This window comes from Salmo trutta, chromosome 32, assembly GCF_901001165.1.
Source record: "Salmo trutta chromosome 32, fSalTru1.1, whole genome shotgun sequence".
Taxonomy (NCBI): Eukaryota; Metazoa; Chordata; class Actinopteri; order Salmoniformes; family Salmonidae; genus Salmo; species Salmo trutta.
Genome location: NC_042988.1, coordinates 12,712,315 through 12,727,476, shown reverse-complemented (window position 1 = coordinate 12,727,476; position 15,162 = coordinate 12,712,315). Strand labels below are relative to the sequence as shown.

Here is a 15,162-nt window from a genome sequence, read left to right as displayed (position 1 = left end):
TAGTGTGGTTCCTCCGTGTGGGTCCTGGAGGGGCTCCTGTTTGAGTTTGAGGCTTGAGAGCCAAAGGAATTTGAACATTAAAGTGAGACAGCCTGGCTGGAAGGCTTGGAGCAGGACTTTTAAAAGCAGGACTTATTCTGAATTATTTCTGAAGATGCATAATACATGAATCAGAGTCAGAGAGAGAGAGAGAGGACAGAGAGAGAGAGAGGGACTACCTCACCCCAACCTCTCCCCTTCCTTCTTGACTTATTTTTCTCATCAGTAGCATCCCTCACCTCCATCTCTCCTTCTCACCTTTCCTCGATCTTTTTCATCCACCCCATTTTTCTTTATTTTCCTCCCCAATGTGTTCATTCCACCAACATCTTCCTCTCTACTGCTATCTCTCTCTCTCTCTCTCTCTCTCTCTCTCTCTCTCTCTCTCTCTCTCTCTCTCTCTCTCTCTCTCTCTATCGCTATCTCTCTAGCCCAGCATCTGAACTACTGTGTTCTAGAAGAATCAGCTGTGTATAAATAATTCACATTGAGAAGTAGTTTCTGGTCAATGAGTACATAGACTGACCCGCTGGCTGGCTGGCTGACTGGCTGGCTGACTAGCTGGCTGGCTGACTGGCAGACTGACTGGTGTAAGATGAATGAGGCAGCTGCAGGATGTATGCTACTGCCCTCATTTAAGTTTACAGAAAGGAAGAAAACATACACACACACACACACACACACATGCACACTGTATCCTAGTTCACACTCCTTCAATTCAAAGACACATCAATGTCAAAGAAAACCACAGAGCAGCTGATCTAACCGCTCATCCATACTGCAGGATTCCGATTTGTCTGGTCGACAAAAAAAAAACAAGCCACTTCTGGGTTTGATTATAATGACTTGGTTCGACAATAATGACCAAACACTCTGAGCATCTCTACCGCAGCGGCACACGATTTCTCTCCTTCCAATTGGCTGTGATGTGATTTGTCCTTTCAGTGGGTTATAACTGAACTGTATTATCTGAGTGTTTATTGTTCATCATTCCTCAAATCAAATCAAGTTTTATTGGTCACATACACATGGTTAGCAGATGTTAATGCAAGTGTAGCAAAATGCTTGTGCTTCTAGTTCCGACCATGCAGTAATATCTAACAAGTAATCGAACAATTTCACAACAACTACCTTTTAGACACAAGTGTAAAGGAATGAATAAGACTATGTACATATACAGTGGGGGGAAAAAGTATTTGATCCCCTGCTGATTTTGTACGTTTGCCCACTTACAAAGAAATAATCAGTCTATAATTTTAATGGTAGGTTTATTTGAACAGTGAGAGACAGAATACATGTTTTTTTTTAAACGCATGTCAAAAATGTTATAAAATGATTAGCATTTTAATGAGGGAAAAAAGTATTTGACCCCTCTGCAAAACATGACTTAGTACTTGGTGGCAAAACCCTTGTTGGCAATCACAGAGGTCAGATGTTTCTTGTAGTTGGCCACCAGGTTTGCACACATCTCAGGAGGGATTTTGTCCCACTCCTCTTTGCAGATCTTCTCCAAGTCATTAAGGTTTCGAGGCTGACGTTTGGCAACTCGAACCTTCAGCTCCCTCCACAGATTTTCTATGGGATTGGCTAGGCCAGTCCAGGACCTTAATGTGCTTCTTCTTGAGCCACTCTGTTGCCGTGGCCATGTGTTTTGGGTCATTGTCATGCTGGAATACCCATCCACGACCCATTTTCAATGCCCTGGCTGAGGGAAGGATGTTCTCACCCAAGATTTGACAGTACATGGCCCCGTCCATCGTCCCTTTGATGCGGTGAAGTTGTCCTGTCCCCTTAGCAGAAAAACACCCCCAAAGCATATTGTTTCCACCTCCATGTTTGACTGTGGATATGGTGTTCTTGGGGTCATAGGCAGCATTCCTCCTCCTCCAAACACGGCGAGTTGAGTTGATGCCAAAGAGCTCCATTTTGGTCTCATCTGACCACAACACTTTCACCAGTTGTCCTCTGAATCATTCAGATGTTCATTGGCAAACTTCAGACGGGCATGTATTCTTGAACAGGTGGACCTTGCGGGCGCTGCAGGATTTCAGTCCTTCACGGCGTAGTGTGTTACCAAATGTTTTCTTGGTGACTATGGTCCCAGCTGCCTTGAGATCATTGACAAGATCCTCCCATGTAGTTCTGGGCTGATTCCTCGCCATTCTCGTGATCATTGCAACCCCACGAGGCGAGATCTTGCATGGAGCCCCAGGCCGAGGGATATTGACAGTTCTTTTGTGTTTCTTCCATTTGCGAATAATCGCACCAACTGTTGTCATCCTCTCACCAAGCTGCTTGGCAATGGTCTTGTCGCCCATTCCAGCCTTGTGTAGGTCTACAATCTTGTCCCTGACATCCTTGGAGAGCTCTTTGGTCTTGGCCATGGTGGAGAGTTTGGAATCTGATTGATTGATTGCTTCTGTGGACAGGTGTCTTTTTAACAGGTAACAAGCTGCGGTTAGGAGCACTCCCTTTAAGAGTGTGCTCCTAATCTCAGCTCGTTACCTGTATAAAAGACACCTGGGAGCCAGAAATCTTTCTGATTGAGAGGGGGTCAAATACTTATTTCCCTCATTAAAATGCAAATCAATTTATAACATTTTTGATATGCGTTTTTCTGTATTTTTTTGTTGTTATTCTGTCTCTCACTGTTCAAATAAACCTACCATTAAAATTATAGACTGATCCTTTCTTTATCAGTGGGCAAACGTACAAAATCAGCAGGGGATCAAATACTTTTTCCCCCCACTGTAAATATATGGATGAGCGATGGCCGAACGGCATAGGCAGGGTGCAGTAGATGGTATAAAGTACAGTATATACATATGAGATGAGTAATGTAGGGTATGTAAACATTATATAAAGTGGCATTGTTTAAAGTGACTAGTGATACATTTATTACATCCAATTTTTAATTATTAAAGTGGCTAGAGATTTGAGTCAGTATGTTGGCAGCAGCCACTCAATGTTAGTGATGGCTGTTTAACAGTCTGATGGCCTTGAGATAGAAGCTGTCTTTCAGTCTCTCGGTCCCAGGTTTGATGCACCTGTACTGACCTCGCCTTCTGGATGATAGCGGGGTGAACAGGCAGTGGTTGTTGTCCTTCATGAATTTTTTGGCCTTCCTGTGACATCGGGTGGTGTAGCTGTCCTGGAGGGCAGGTAGTTTGCCCCTTGTGATGCGCTGTACAGACCTCACTACCCTCTGGAGAGCCTTACGGTTGTGGGCGGAGCAGTTGCCGTACCAGGCGGTGATACAACCCGACAGGATGCTCTCGATTGTGTATCTGTAAAAGTTTGTGAGTGTTTTTGGTGACAGGCCAAATTTCTTCAGCCTCCTGAGGTTGAAGAGGCATTGTTGCACCTTCTTCACCACTCTGTCTATGTGGGTGGACCATTTCAGTTTGTCCGTGATGTGTATGCCGAGGAACTTAAAACTTTCCACCTTCTCCACTACTGTCCCGTCGATGTGGATGGGGGGGGGTGCTCCCTCTGCTGTTTCCTGAAGTCCACGATCATCTCCTTTGTTTTGTTGACGTTGAGTGTGAGGTTATTTTTCTGACACCACACTCCGAGGGCCCTCACCTCCTCCCGGTTTGCCGTCTCGTCGTTGTTGGTAATCAATCCTACCACTGTAGTGTCGATGATTGAGTTGGAGGCCTTCATGGCCACGCAGTCATGGGTGAACAGGGAGTACAGGAGAGGGCTGAGAACGCACCCTTGTGGGGCCCCAGTGTTGAGGATCAGCAGGGTGGAGATGTTGTTTCCTACCCTCACCACCTGGGGGCGGCCCGTCAGGAAGTCCAGGACCCAGTTGCATAGGGCAGGGTCGAGACCCAGGGTCTCGAGCTTAATGACGAGTTGAGAGGGTACTATGGTGTTAAATGCTGAGCTGTAGTCGATGAACAGCATTCTTACATAGGTATTCCTATTGTCCAGGTGGGTTAGGGCAGTGTGATTGCGATTGCGTCGTCTGTGGACCTATTGGGGCGGTAAGCAAATTTGACTGGGTCTAGGGTGTCAGGTAGGGTGGAGGTGATAGGATACTTGACTAGTCTCTCAAAGCACTTCATGATGACGGAAGTGAGTGCTACGGGGCGATAGTCGTTCAGTTACCTTAGCTTTCTTGGGAACAGGAACCATGGTGGCCCTCTTGAAGCATGTGGGAACAGCAGACTTGATTGATTGAATATGTCCATAAACACACCAGCTAGCTGGTCTGCGCATGCTCTGAGGACGCGGCTAGGGATGCCGTCTGGGCTGGCAGCCCTGCGAGGGTTAACACGTTTAAATGTTTTACTCACGTTGGCTGCAGTGAAGGAGAGCCCGCAGGTTTTGGTAGCGGGCCGTGTCGGTGGCACTGTATTGTCCTCAAAACGAGCAAAGAAGTTTTTTAGTTTGTCTGGGAGCAAGACATCGGGGTCCGCGAAGGGGCTAGTTTTCTTTTTGTAGTCCGTGATTGACTGTAGACCCTGCCACATAACTCTCATGTCTGAGCCGTTGAATTGCGACTCTACTTTGTCTCTATACTGACCCTTAGCTTGTTTGATTGCCTTCCTCCTCCCCTGACATATCTGCCTGATGGCGAAGATCCCGGTTTCATCCCAAATGGCAACCTATTCCCTACATAATGCACTACTTTTGACCAGAGCCCTATATGAGTTGTGGTCAAAAGTAGTGCACTATATAGGGAATAGTATACCATTTGGGATGAAACCCTGTTAGTGGATTTGTCCTGCATCATTAGGGGTAAAACACATTATGTGCTGGGGTTGAAGTAGATCAATAAAGATTTGTGTAGAATTCATCAGTGATTGCACAGAGATAATTGTCCCCCTTGTTTCCCAGATTTGTTAAATGACGATAGTGAAAGTGATTTAGCTAATTTGTGGTCAGAATTGATTACAGAATCATTACAGATATTGTGGGTTTCTATCTGCAGCAGTTGAATTCTGAACTGTGGCACAGGGATTGGTTGTGTACCACTTTTTCTACAGTATGAATATATACATTAAGGATAGGTCTGTTCTGAGTCCTGTGCTTTTCATTCTCACCAATCAATAATGTGGATGTGCCTGGTGTGGTGTGTATGTGAGTGAAAGCCATGTGACATTCTCTGTGGATTAGTGTTGGAGGTAATGTTGATGATAAGCCACTCCCTCTCTGATTGAGACTGAAGCCTGGCCTGAAAATAATAATAGTCTCGTTAAGAGACTGCATGTAATTTTTGGTTCTGGGTTCTGAGATTAAGTTGATAATGCCCATAGGGATATATAATATGAGGATCATCAGCATCAATGGAGCTTTTTGCCCTTGCCACCAGAAAGGGCAATTTGTACTTAATGCAACTTAGGGGGCTTTCTGAATTTTTGTATTTTTTATTTAGCTAAGCAAGTCAGTTAAGAACAAATTATTTTGTACAATGACGGCCTACACCGGCCAAACACGGACGACGCTGGGCCAATTGTGCGCCGCCCTATGGGACTCCCAATCACAGCCAGTTGTGATACAGCCTGGATTTGAACCAGGATGTCTGTAGTGATGCCTCTAGCACTGAGATGCAGTGCCTTAGACAGCTGCGCCACTCTGAAATAACCAGTCTCCCTGATCTAAGTTTTGGCTGTGATAACAAATATGCATTTGAAAAGCCTTAGGCAATAGCCTAATGATAAGACATATTTCATGCAAATACACTCACATTCCCTGATAATCAGAGGAGGCTGGTGGGAGGAGCTATAGGAGGATGTGCTCATTGCAATGCCTGGAATGGAATAAAGGGAATGGTATATAGACAAATCAAACATATGGAAACCATTCCATTCCAGCCATTACAATGAGCCTGTCCTCCTATGGATCCTCCCACCAGCCTCCTCTGCTGTTAATACGTTCATGTGTTTTAGCCTAGAAATGGCTTAGGCTACAAGTTGTGGTATGAATGAACATGAATCATTTCGGTGTGAGGAACATTAATAATTTACGTGTGTGTGTGTGTGTGTGAATGAGCGCACACGGACATGGATCTTGTAGGGAGGGGACAAGCGAGCAACTCACATAACAGCGCATTGTATATAGCTGCATCCCGCGGACGCACGTGGGGAAGCTTCTGATGTTTCATCTGCAAGAGCGAATAGGACGTTCTTCTGCATGCAGTCTCGGCGCAAACAAGAAGCTTGGAGAAAAACGAAAGCGCGTGTAAACGCTAATTAACGCCTTTTTATTAGCGGAACTGTTTCTGAGGGGACTCCTTATGAATCCATGCAGTTAGCTAATCACACCAGATCACATACTGAGCACCATCTGTTCATTTTCGAGCGAACAGAGTTTGTTCCGCCAGACGCGGACGGTTCAATCAGTCTATCCTAGATTCAGTGGACTGCGCTTCGTCTGCGGACTGATGATCTTATGTGGTCTACACAGCCGTGGACTCATGTTTTGAAACAATGGGCCAATGCACTAGGTTGAATGTGTTGCTGTAACGTCCGTGGATGATGGCAGGGGTACACGCTTCCGAGGCTGTGTCGGGACATTTGCTAAATCCTACCATTGCAGCCTCTCCCGCACAGGACGCGACACAAATAGCGGGGTTGAACAACAATGACGCCACCGTGCTGCCTCCGACGGGCACCCGGGCATACCTGGACATTTCGGCGGCTGCCTTTGCCCACGGGCACCCGGTCTATGGGGCGGAGGGAGTTTACACCAACGGAAGGTACATGGACCACGGGAGTCCTCGGACTGGCAGCAACAGCCGTGACAATTCAGCCGAAAGGAGTCATGGAGGCGTAAACACACCTTGCGGCATTATGAAGGTTGGTTTGTTTTCATAAAGCCTACTTTATCATGTCACGTCAATCATAGGAAGCTCGTAAAGGTTGCATTAATGAGGGGAATCATTATCTCACAGCCCAGGCAAAACCACATGAAGCCTTCAGGTAGCCAGTGACTAGCCCTCATTGTGATTCATTCTACTGTTATGGACCCAGGGTTAGATGAACTGTTTGTTAGTGACAAAGCTGTAATAATGATAATAATAATGAAGGATGCTGAGTTGTTACTGTGTAACAAACTGATGGTTTAGTGCCGGGTAAACATTTTGCTGAGGGGAATGTTATGATGTGGTCTATCATTCGCAGTTAGGCTGCAAGTCTCTCCGAAACAGTTACAATGTTCCAAAGAAGGTAGGACTAACTGATCCAATGCTCTGAAGTTTGCGTGATGTCCATCTTCATGCCTTGCGGTGCTGATGGTGTGGGAGGCTTAGGTCACCAAAGGTGAAATAAGATGCATCCTTTAGCTGCGCTCATAGCAGAGGACAACCTTTAACAGTTATGACATTCCCTCCCTGGATAGTACAACATGCCTCTATAGTCGAACTAGCTACTGTTCCAATAGACTTGTAAATATAGTACTATGTAAAAGCAAAACTGGCAATGCTCTTTAAATGACGGTTAAGATGAGGCCTAGCCACAAAGTCTGGGCTCCTCAAGGGAATGTCAAACATAAATGATAGGCCTATATATTACATAGAACATGTCTGCCTTTAGTCACTATTTCCCCCAAGTCTCATGTCTCCTACTTCAGGATGTCTTCAGTCAGATGGTGTAGCATCTGGGGGGGCTTGTGGAGAAGCTCTGTGGAGGTGGGAGTTTTTGGAGAGAGAGTGGCATTCTGTCATTATGAGCCAGTTTGCTTAGCAACCGGTATAAAACCATGAAGCTATCCATTTCCCCTGTTTTTGAATTCCCTGTGGCTGTGCGGGCAAACAAATCTAAACACTGCCTGCTCTCTGGTTTGATGTGCTTCTCTGAGGTGTAGGGGAATCCTTGAGACAATGAACAGGTCCCTGACTGTTGCTTCTCTTCACCCCAGGGTGTTTTTCCCTATTGATGAAAAGCAGGGCTGTTCTTCCAGGAAATTCCATGGAATAGTATAATTCGAGGCCTAAATCCCTCCACACCGAACTTCCCTCCAAAAGAACTGGAGCGATCTACTGACGTTCATAAGTTCAAACTTCATAACAGAAATATGGCAAGAATGCAGAGCGGCTCATGTTGTCAACATGCTCTAGGCCTCAAATCCTCTAAAGCTTATTCTCCGAATGTACTGTCCTGTTCATACGGCATTGTATTGTTATACTTATAAGGCTTTGTTACAATATTTCTTGTGATGCACATGGTGATGAACATGTTTGGACTTTTCTTCTGTAAGTCAGCTCAGCTCTGTGGCAACATTGAACTCTCATCAACTGTTGCTATCGGAAGGACCAGGATGTACTATCAAAGCTGCTGGACAAATAGAACCAGTAAAGAAGACTCATTCCTTTGCTAGAGTAATGCATCTATAATGTAGAGACTGCCTCGACCCAGTCAGAATAGAGTTAATTGTCCGTATGGCTTACGTGATTCACGTTGAGGGAAGTTCACCACTGGATTTAGGGTCAACACTTTGAAGGCCAGGCGTGAAATGCCAGTTGACAGACAACTCACCATAGGCTTGCGTGTGATAACCCAATTAGATAACCATGTCCTCTTTCAGCAGCGCATCAGAGCCTCATTGCCGTTTTCTGTTCTCATTCCAATATGGATGTGTTGGTCCTACAGCACACTGACGTCCGCTTTTATTCCTGTATGTCTCCTAAAGGCCTACACTCGTCCTTGGGCGTAAAATAGTCTATCTAAAGGGTGAGTGTTCTGGAACTGCTATCACAGAACAGTTAGTGTCAGCGGTTCTTTTAGACTCTGCTGCGAATGCAGCCAAGAGGCCATGTTTATTCATAAAATCAGAGAGGAACGTCGCAGCACAGTGAACTTGGTCGTCAGTCACAACATGCGGAACACACAGATAGAGAGTGGCATGATGGGGAATCTGGGTCAGCGCTCCTGTAGTAGAGCTTGGCGATATGGACCAAAAAATCCACATTGTGATAAATTGCCTGAATTGATGCAAAAATGATAAATAGAAGGATAGTTTATAACATTAATGTGCAACAAGTTCTTGAAACGTTTCCTACTAACTTACTACTAGTCTGATGGTTGTAGCCACCAACTGTCCCCTTAACAATCACCCATATTAACACACTTACTTCATTCCAAACTTCACATTTCTCTAGTACAGGCTACGTATCATAATGAGCGATATCAGCGAAATGCCCGCGATAAATGATCGGCATGGTCGATCATTTTTGTTTTTTGTCCCAGCTCTATTCTGTAGTGTGTTGTGGTGCTAGTGTGGTTCATGTGTAGTGCAGCTGGAGCTTCAGTACCCACACACACACATTTCATCAGCCTGAAACATGAGCTGAGGGGTCTGAGCGGACTAAAGGGGGGAGTGGGGTAGAGAGGCAAATGAGCAATTACAGCATTGTGCTCATTACAGAGTTATTCCGGGAAGATTGAAAACAAACTTGTTATTTTTTTGAACCTCCTGTTTGGACTTGACGTGTCAATGTATGGCATGAGGGAGCAGTGGAGAACCCATCTGTGTGTATATTGTTGAACCAGCCAAATCCTGCAAGGCTGTCACCCCCTTGGCGTGGTGAGTGACTGTCCCATGGGTGGAGGGAAGGGAGGGCTTCTAAAGTGGTTGGAGAGGATGGGGACAGGTTGATGGGGGCAATTCCAGTCTGGTTTTTTTAAGCAGGGCTGTGGACAGCTGCAGGCTCCTGCCCTGCCTGCCTCACTTCAGCTGACTGTTGGGAAGACGTCTGTCTGCCTGCCAGCCTGCCAGCACAGACCAAGAGAGGGATAGGAAGGATCTTCCCCCAGCACTGTTGTGACCAAAATGAGTTTCTTTATCTCTCCCCTCTCCCACCCACCCTCCCTCCCTCTATTGCACGCTCTGAGGGGTTTTTGACCTCTGGAGCAAATAAAAGGTCAGTCTTATTCAGAGCGGTTACTGGAAAGATGAACATTGTCAGCATGACAAAAGCAGAGCCAAAACATGACGGGATAAAATAATAACAGATGTTATACAGAGTAATGCACAGACCCTTAACCACAGGGCTTTGTGGTCACAGAGCTAGCTGTTGGGACCTACCATATAGCCCAACTGCATGCCACCACACCCCTCCCCTCCCTCTCTTCACCAACTCCTCACCCCAGTCCCCAGTCATGTCACGGAGGGGCAGGGCATCAGCTCATCCTGTCATTTATTAAACCCCTTTCCCCTTTATTAACCCAGTGTGTCCTACTTCTGGTTGGCTAACCGTCTGGTTAACAGTAATTCAGCTCGCTATCCTGTGCCAGTCCTGGTCACATGGCTCTATAATACATTAGTCAAGCACTCAGAGAGTGTGAGATTAGTTCTCTATGTGACTCTCTCTCTCTCTCTCGCCTTCTCTCTACCTCTCTCTTTGATAGAGAGAGATATGTGTCTGTTATAGAGATAGAGAGGGGGTATTTTTAAAATAGATGGCGACATTCTACAATAATGTTTTAATGAATGTTTTGGATAGGCGGCATCGGAAGAACTCTGATGTGAGTGCAGCAGTCTTACTTACTCCTTTAAATCTAGGTCATATCTAAATCCAGCTCCAGTCGTATTTAAGGAAAGAGATGATTCTAGGTTATACATATAGAAAGGAATCTCATTCTCAATTGAGCATAGACTCTGAGGTGCGTCGGTCAAACCATTCCCCCTGTTCTGGTGGTGTGGTGGGGGAAATTCCGTTCTCGACCTTTACCCAATAACCACTCCTTGGCTTTGGATGAAACCCCACCCCCCTCCGGTCATTAAATACATAAAGCCCTTAGAAGTGTTCCCAGATGTCTCATAGTCTTTATCTGAGAGTTCGGCAGTGCCAGAAATTCCCACGAGCCCCTGATTGATCCCTTTCCCGCCAATGCTGCCCTGGGCAAACATGGAATTCTATCCCCCAACGTTGAATCCTGGGATTTACTTCATCCACACCAGGATCGGAGAAGCACAGTCAGATCCTTCTCAAATAACACTGATTACATGCTGATGGATCCCATCGGTACCGCTTGCCGTGCGGTAGCAAAGAGAGCAGTCTATGACTTGGGTGGCTGGAGTCTTTAACAATTTCTAGAGCCTTCCTCGGACACTGCCTGGTATAGAGGTATACCAGGCAGTGTCTTCAAATAATATTTTTGCAGGAATCTCCTTGCGAATGATTTTGCAGAAGATTGTATCTCCGCCGGCCAGGGCAACCTGAGCTTTTGCTATCCGAAGATACAATCTTCGGCAAAATCATGGCAGGGAGCTCAGCCCCAGTGATGTACTGGGCCGTACGCACTACCCTCTGTAGCGCCTTGCGGTTGGTTGCCAAGCAGATGCCATACCAAGCGGTGTTGCAGCCAGTCAAGATGCTCTCGATGGTTCTGAATATTAAAGAACGCAGTTAATGTCTCCTCATCTCCATCACTATGATAGACCACCCAGAGACATCATGGAAATGAAGTTGTCACAGTCTCACTCTGGACAGAGGACTATGAGGTGAAGGGGAGGCAAAGGGTGAGGAAGAGGATGGGGGGGTAGATGAAGATGGATTTGGATCACGGCAGAGGGATATGCATGCTCAGTCTTCTGGGACTCTCTTGGCTGTTGATCTCAAAGCAGCCATCTGTGAAACGCACACATTTCAAATACTTTATTTGGATCCAAAATGAAGCATTGAGATGCAAAGGTCCCACATATTGCGTAAGTCATGCATGTGCACAGGCACACTTATCCCAATCCTCCTCTCATCCCAAGTTCAAAAAATCAACACTAACAGCAGGAGACCGAAAGCTCTTGGACATCAAGTTTGATTTTTGGAGGTAAAATGTTATGATAAATGAAAAGTCAATAGCGCGTACTCTTTGTTCAAAGTCCATAATGCTTGAGTCCATATTGTGGATCATGAGCACAAATAGTAGCAAATGCCCATCCTCCTATCCCAGTTGAAAGCACAGTTTGAACAATAAACAGATTTCTCTGACTGGCATTTTCTCAAGCACTTCTTTTGTTGCCAATTCCTTTGAAGACAGATGCCTCATAATATCCAATGTGAGGGTTTCTCGAATATTTTAGTGCATCACAAATAAACTAATCTTAGCCGCTCAAACACACAGAAGCATTTGGTCTCTTTTGTCTGTCCCATATGGGCAGTGAAGCGTCATGCTAAAGATCCCTGTCTGGTCCTAAACTATTTACTGTGGCACCTGGCCAGGGCTTCAGAGCAGAACTCTTGTAACAGTACTGAGGGGGCTCTCCTGAATTTTTTATTACATATCTTTCCTTTATCTGTTTCGTTTGGGGATAATGACTTGTGCTAAGTGAACAGGAACCTCAATCAGCCGTGTGTGAAATTGGGGCCCAGATAAAGAAGAGCTTTTTGAACTGATTTATTTGGACACTGGGATGTGTGGGTAGACGCCTCATTTTAATGTGCCTTACAAAGCAACAGTGATGATGCTGACAGACAGAGGCAGTGGCAGTGGTAGGGTCCTCTGACGTCAGAAGAGCAGCTAGGATATCATTGGATTCTGGAAAAAGTCTGATCAAAATGTCTGTTAAAGTCTCTGAAGTTAGGTCTCAATTTGAATAAATATGTGTCTGTCTGATGTAAGAAGTGAAGCGGTATTTGGTTTTAGAGTCGTTCACAGGGTGATCTACCGATCTGAGGGTTAATTGCTGCACTTGGGCCATTTGAAATGGAGAAGTAACATCTGACATTATCCTCTCAATATTTCCCTGGGTCATTTGGGCCACTATGGCGCTGGTGTAATGAATGAATGTGGTGGTATCGCTGCAGCAACAGCCACTCCAACAGTCTCTTGTCATCTGACATGTCGTTTGGTGGCCTTTCAGATCTCACTTCCCCTTTCTGACTGAAGTGACTTCCTTTGATTGGATGTCTAGCTCTCCTTTTTGTTATGAGTTTTGACTGAAGGAAAGACATGGAGAATAAAAAATATGTCATAAAAAGGACATGGTGGTCGATATGCTGAAGTACAACAATGAAAAGAAACCAAATGTATTTTCATTATCATTTTAAAACACCAAATATGTATGACAAAGATGAGAATCCGAATTGGGAATCGTCAGAAAGAATTTCCAATCAGGTATTTTTGAGAAGGTTGTCCTCCGGAAGGTTTTGTGACCTCTTAACAGTTTTAGCTTCTTCTCCCAAGGTGTTCATCTCTAGCATTACTTCTGATTGAACAGGGGTTCACTAACCTTTGATGTTTCACCCTCCCCTTCACACACTGTCCTCCATTGCCCTCAGTTGCGAAATGTCAGTGTGTTTGTTGGAATGTTGTCTAGAGATCCAAAATCACTTGAGAGCCCATTCAACGGGGGCCACACCCCCCTCTTTTTCTCTCACCCCTCACCCAAGACTGGCACCTTAAGTATCCAATCCCCCCAGTAAAATGCCAATGGAGGAGGCCTGAAACCCTGAAACTCCATCTTCAGTCTAATCCCACTTTTTATTCTTTCCCCCTTAATTAAAGTGGTAGAAATGAGAGAATAACCGGTAAAACCACAGTGATTCCTCCTGGATTTCCTGACCTGTTTGATTTGGCCAGCGGTGGACAATGTCTACACGTCCACACCACTGCATTCGTATCTCCCTCGGTACTTCCTCTCTACTCCTCCCCGGGTGTTTTCGTTGTTACTAGTACACTGAACAAACCAGCTCTGCACTTCCTTCAGGCAGGATAGGGGGAAGGGGGAGAAGGATAGGGGAGAGAATAGGGGGAAGGGTCCTGTGTGGCTCAGTTGGTAGAGCATGGTGTTTGCAACGCCAGGGTTGTGGGTTCGATTCCCACGCGGGACCAGTACGGAAAAAAATGTATGAAATGTATGCATTCGCTACTGTAAGTCGCTCTGGATAAGAGCGTCTACTGTAAATGTAAGAAAGAGGGGAGAGAATGGGAGTATTCCGTTTCACTCTGTAACAGGAAGTGAGCTCAGCATCAGCTTTTAGATTGTGGTTAGTCACGGTGCAGCACACATCGGCTAGTCGAGCGTTATTAGCGCTAGCCACCGAAACAAAGGAAAATTACCTCAGCAGTCAGCAATGTGGGCCAGATATATTCTTGAACTCTGCTACACTACAAGCATACTGTAGTAGTCTGAGACATACTGAAAGCCAATCATAATTGAGAGGTAAATCCTTCACAACTACAATGAGCTGAGAAATACCTAATAATATAACGCCTTAACTAACCATAACAGGAAGGAGGAAGTGAGGTCGCTGACCTTGGTCCTTCTTGACCCTGTGGTTGAGTTTCCGTGTGGAGAGTCAGGAGCCAGGGGATGATAAGCAGTGAGGGAGGGAGGTGAGTGTTAGAGGGTAGAGAGGTCTGTATCTCTACCTCTACCCAGGCCTCTACCCAGTTCTCCAGTGACAGGGTAATTCTGATGGGCCCACAGTCCAGCCTGCCTAGTTCACAGAGTGGCAATTATAGTGCTCTCGTGCCCTGACACTGTCAGAGAGGACACTGCTCTAGTCAAGCTTAATAAACGTGTGTGTGTGTGTGTGTGTGTGTGTGTCTGCATGTTACAGAGTGTGTGTTTGTATAAGGGAGAGCTAAGAGTGTGACTTTGACATTACACACTGTCATAATGTGTTTTGCACATTGCAGCGCGGACACTTTGCCCCTGGTAAAATACAGTGATTCTGCAAGTGTGTGTTCGTCGCTTGGAACAGAGCAAGAGAGTGGAGGTGTAAACTGTCCTATAGATCAGGGACCCGTAGCTCTGCTGGTGCTGTGCTGCTTGTCTCTCTGTGCCTTCTCTGCTGCTGAGTTTTAAGAGTTGTTTCTGGGTTGCCTCTCCCGCCACATGTGGCCTCGTTTTGTTCAGTTCCTCTATCCCCACACAGTGCTAAAACCCCAGTCCACCAGTCAGCAGCCTATTTATAGGCTGTGGTGGGATTGTCTGCCCTACAATAATGAGCACATATCTTTCATTTGTTCTTAGCCAACCAACCAGCATCCTCAACCAGCCCAATGTTTTGAATCAAGCCGAATGTCCTCAACCAAGTCCAACGTTATCAACCAAGTCCCTGTGTATCTTTGTGGCTGTGAAGTGAAATGTGATGGGGTTAGTGTACCATCCTGCTGTAGTCTATAGATCACAGGGGCCCTCATAGGGAGGGGCCCATCATGCAGAGGG

The 15,162-nt window shown here is 45.7% G+C and overlaps 1 protein-coding gene and 1 non-coding gene across 3 annotated transcripts in view; both read left to right on the top strand.

Moving 5' to 3' along the window:
* Window positions 1–6,076: 6,076 nt before the first annotated feature.
* Window positions 6,077–15,162, top strand: part of LOC115171114 (inactive phospholipase C-like protein 2) — an 83,052-nt gene continuing 73,966 nt past the window's right edge. The window contains exon 1 of one of the 2 annotated variants that reach the window (XM_029727627.1): window positions 6,077–6,848. In XM_029727627.1, the coding sequence (XP_029583487.1) occupies window positions 6,525–6,848 (324 nt within the window). In that variant the 5' untranslated portion in view covers window positions 6,077–6,524. The remainder of the gene's footprint in view (window positions 6,849–15,162) is intronic. The other variant, XM_029727626.1, reaches the window with a different exon arrangement.
* trnaa-ugc (transfer RNA alanine (anticodon UGC)) lies at window positions 13,745–13,820 on the top strand. Its single transcript has one exon. It is a non-coding gene; the product is annotated as a tRNA-Ala (tRNA).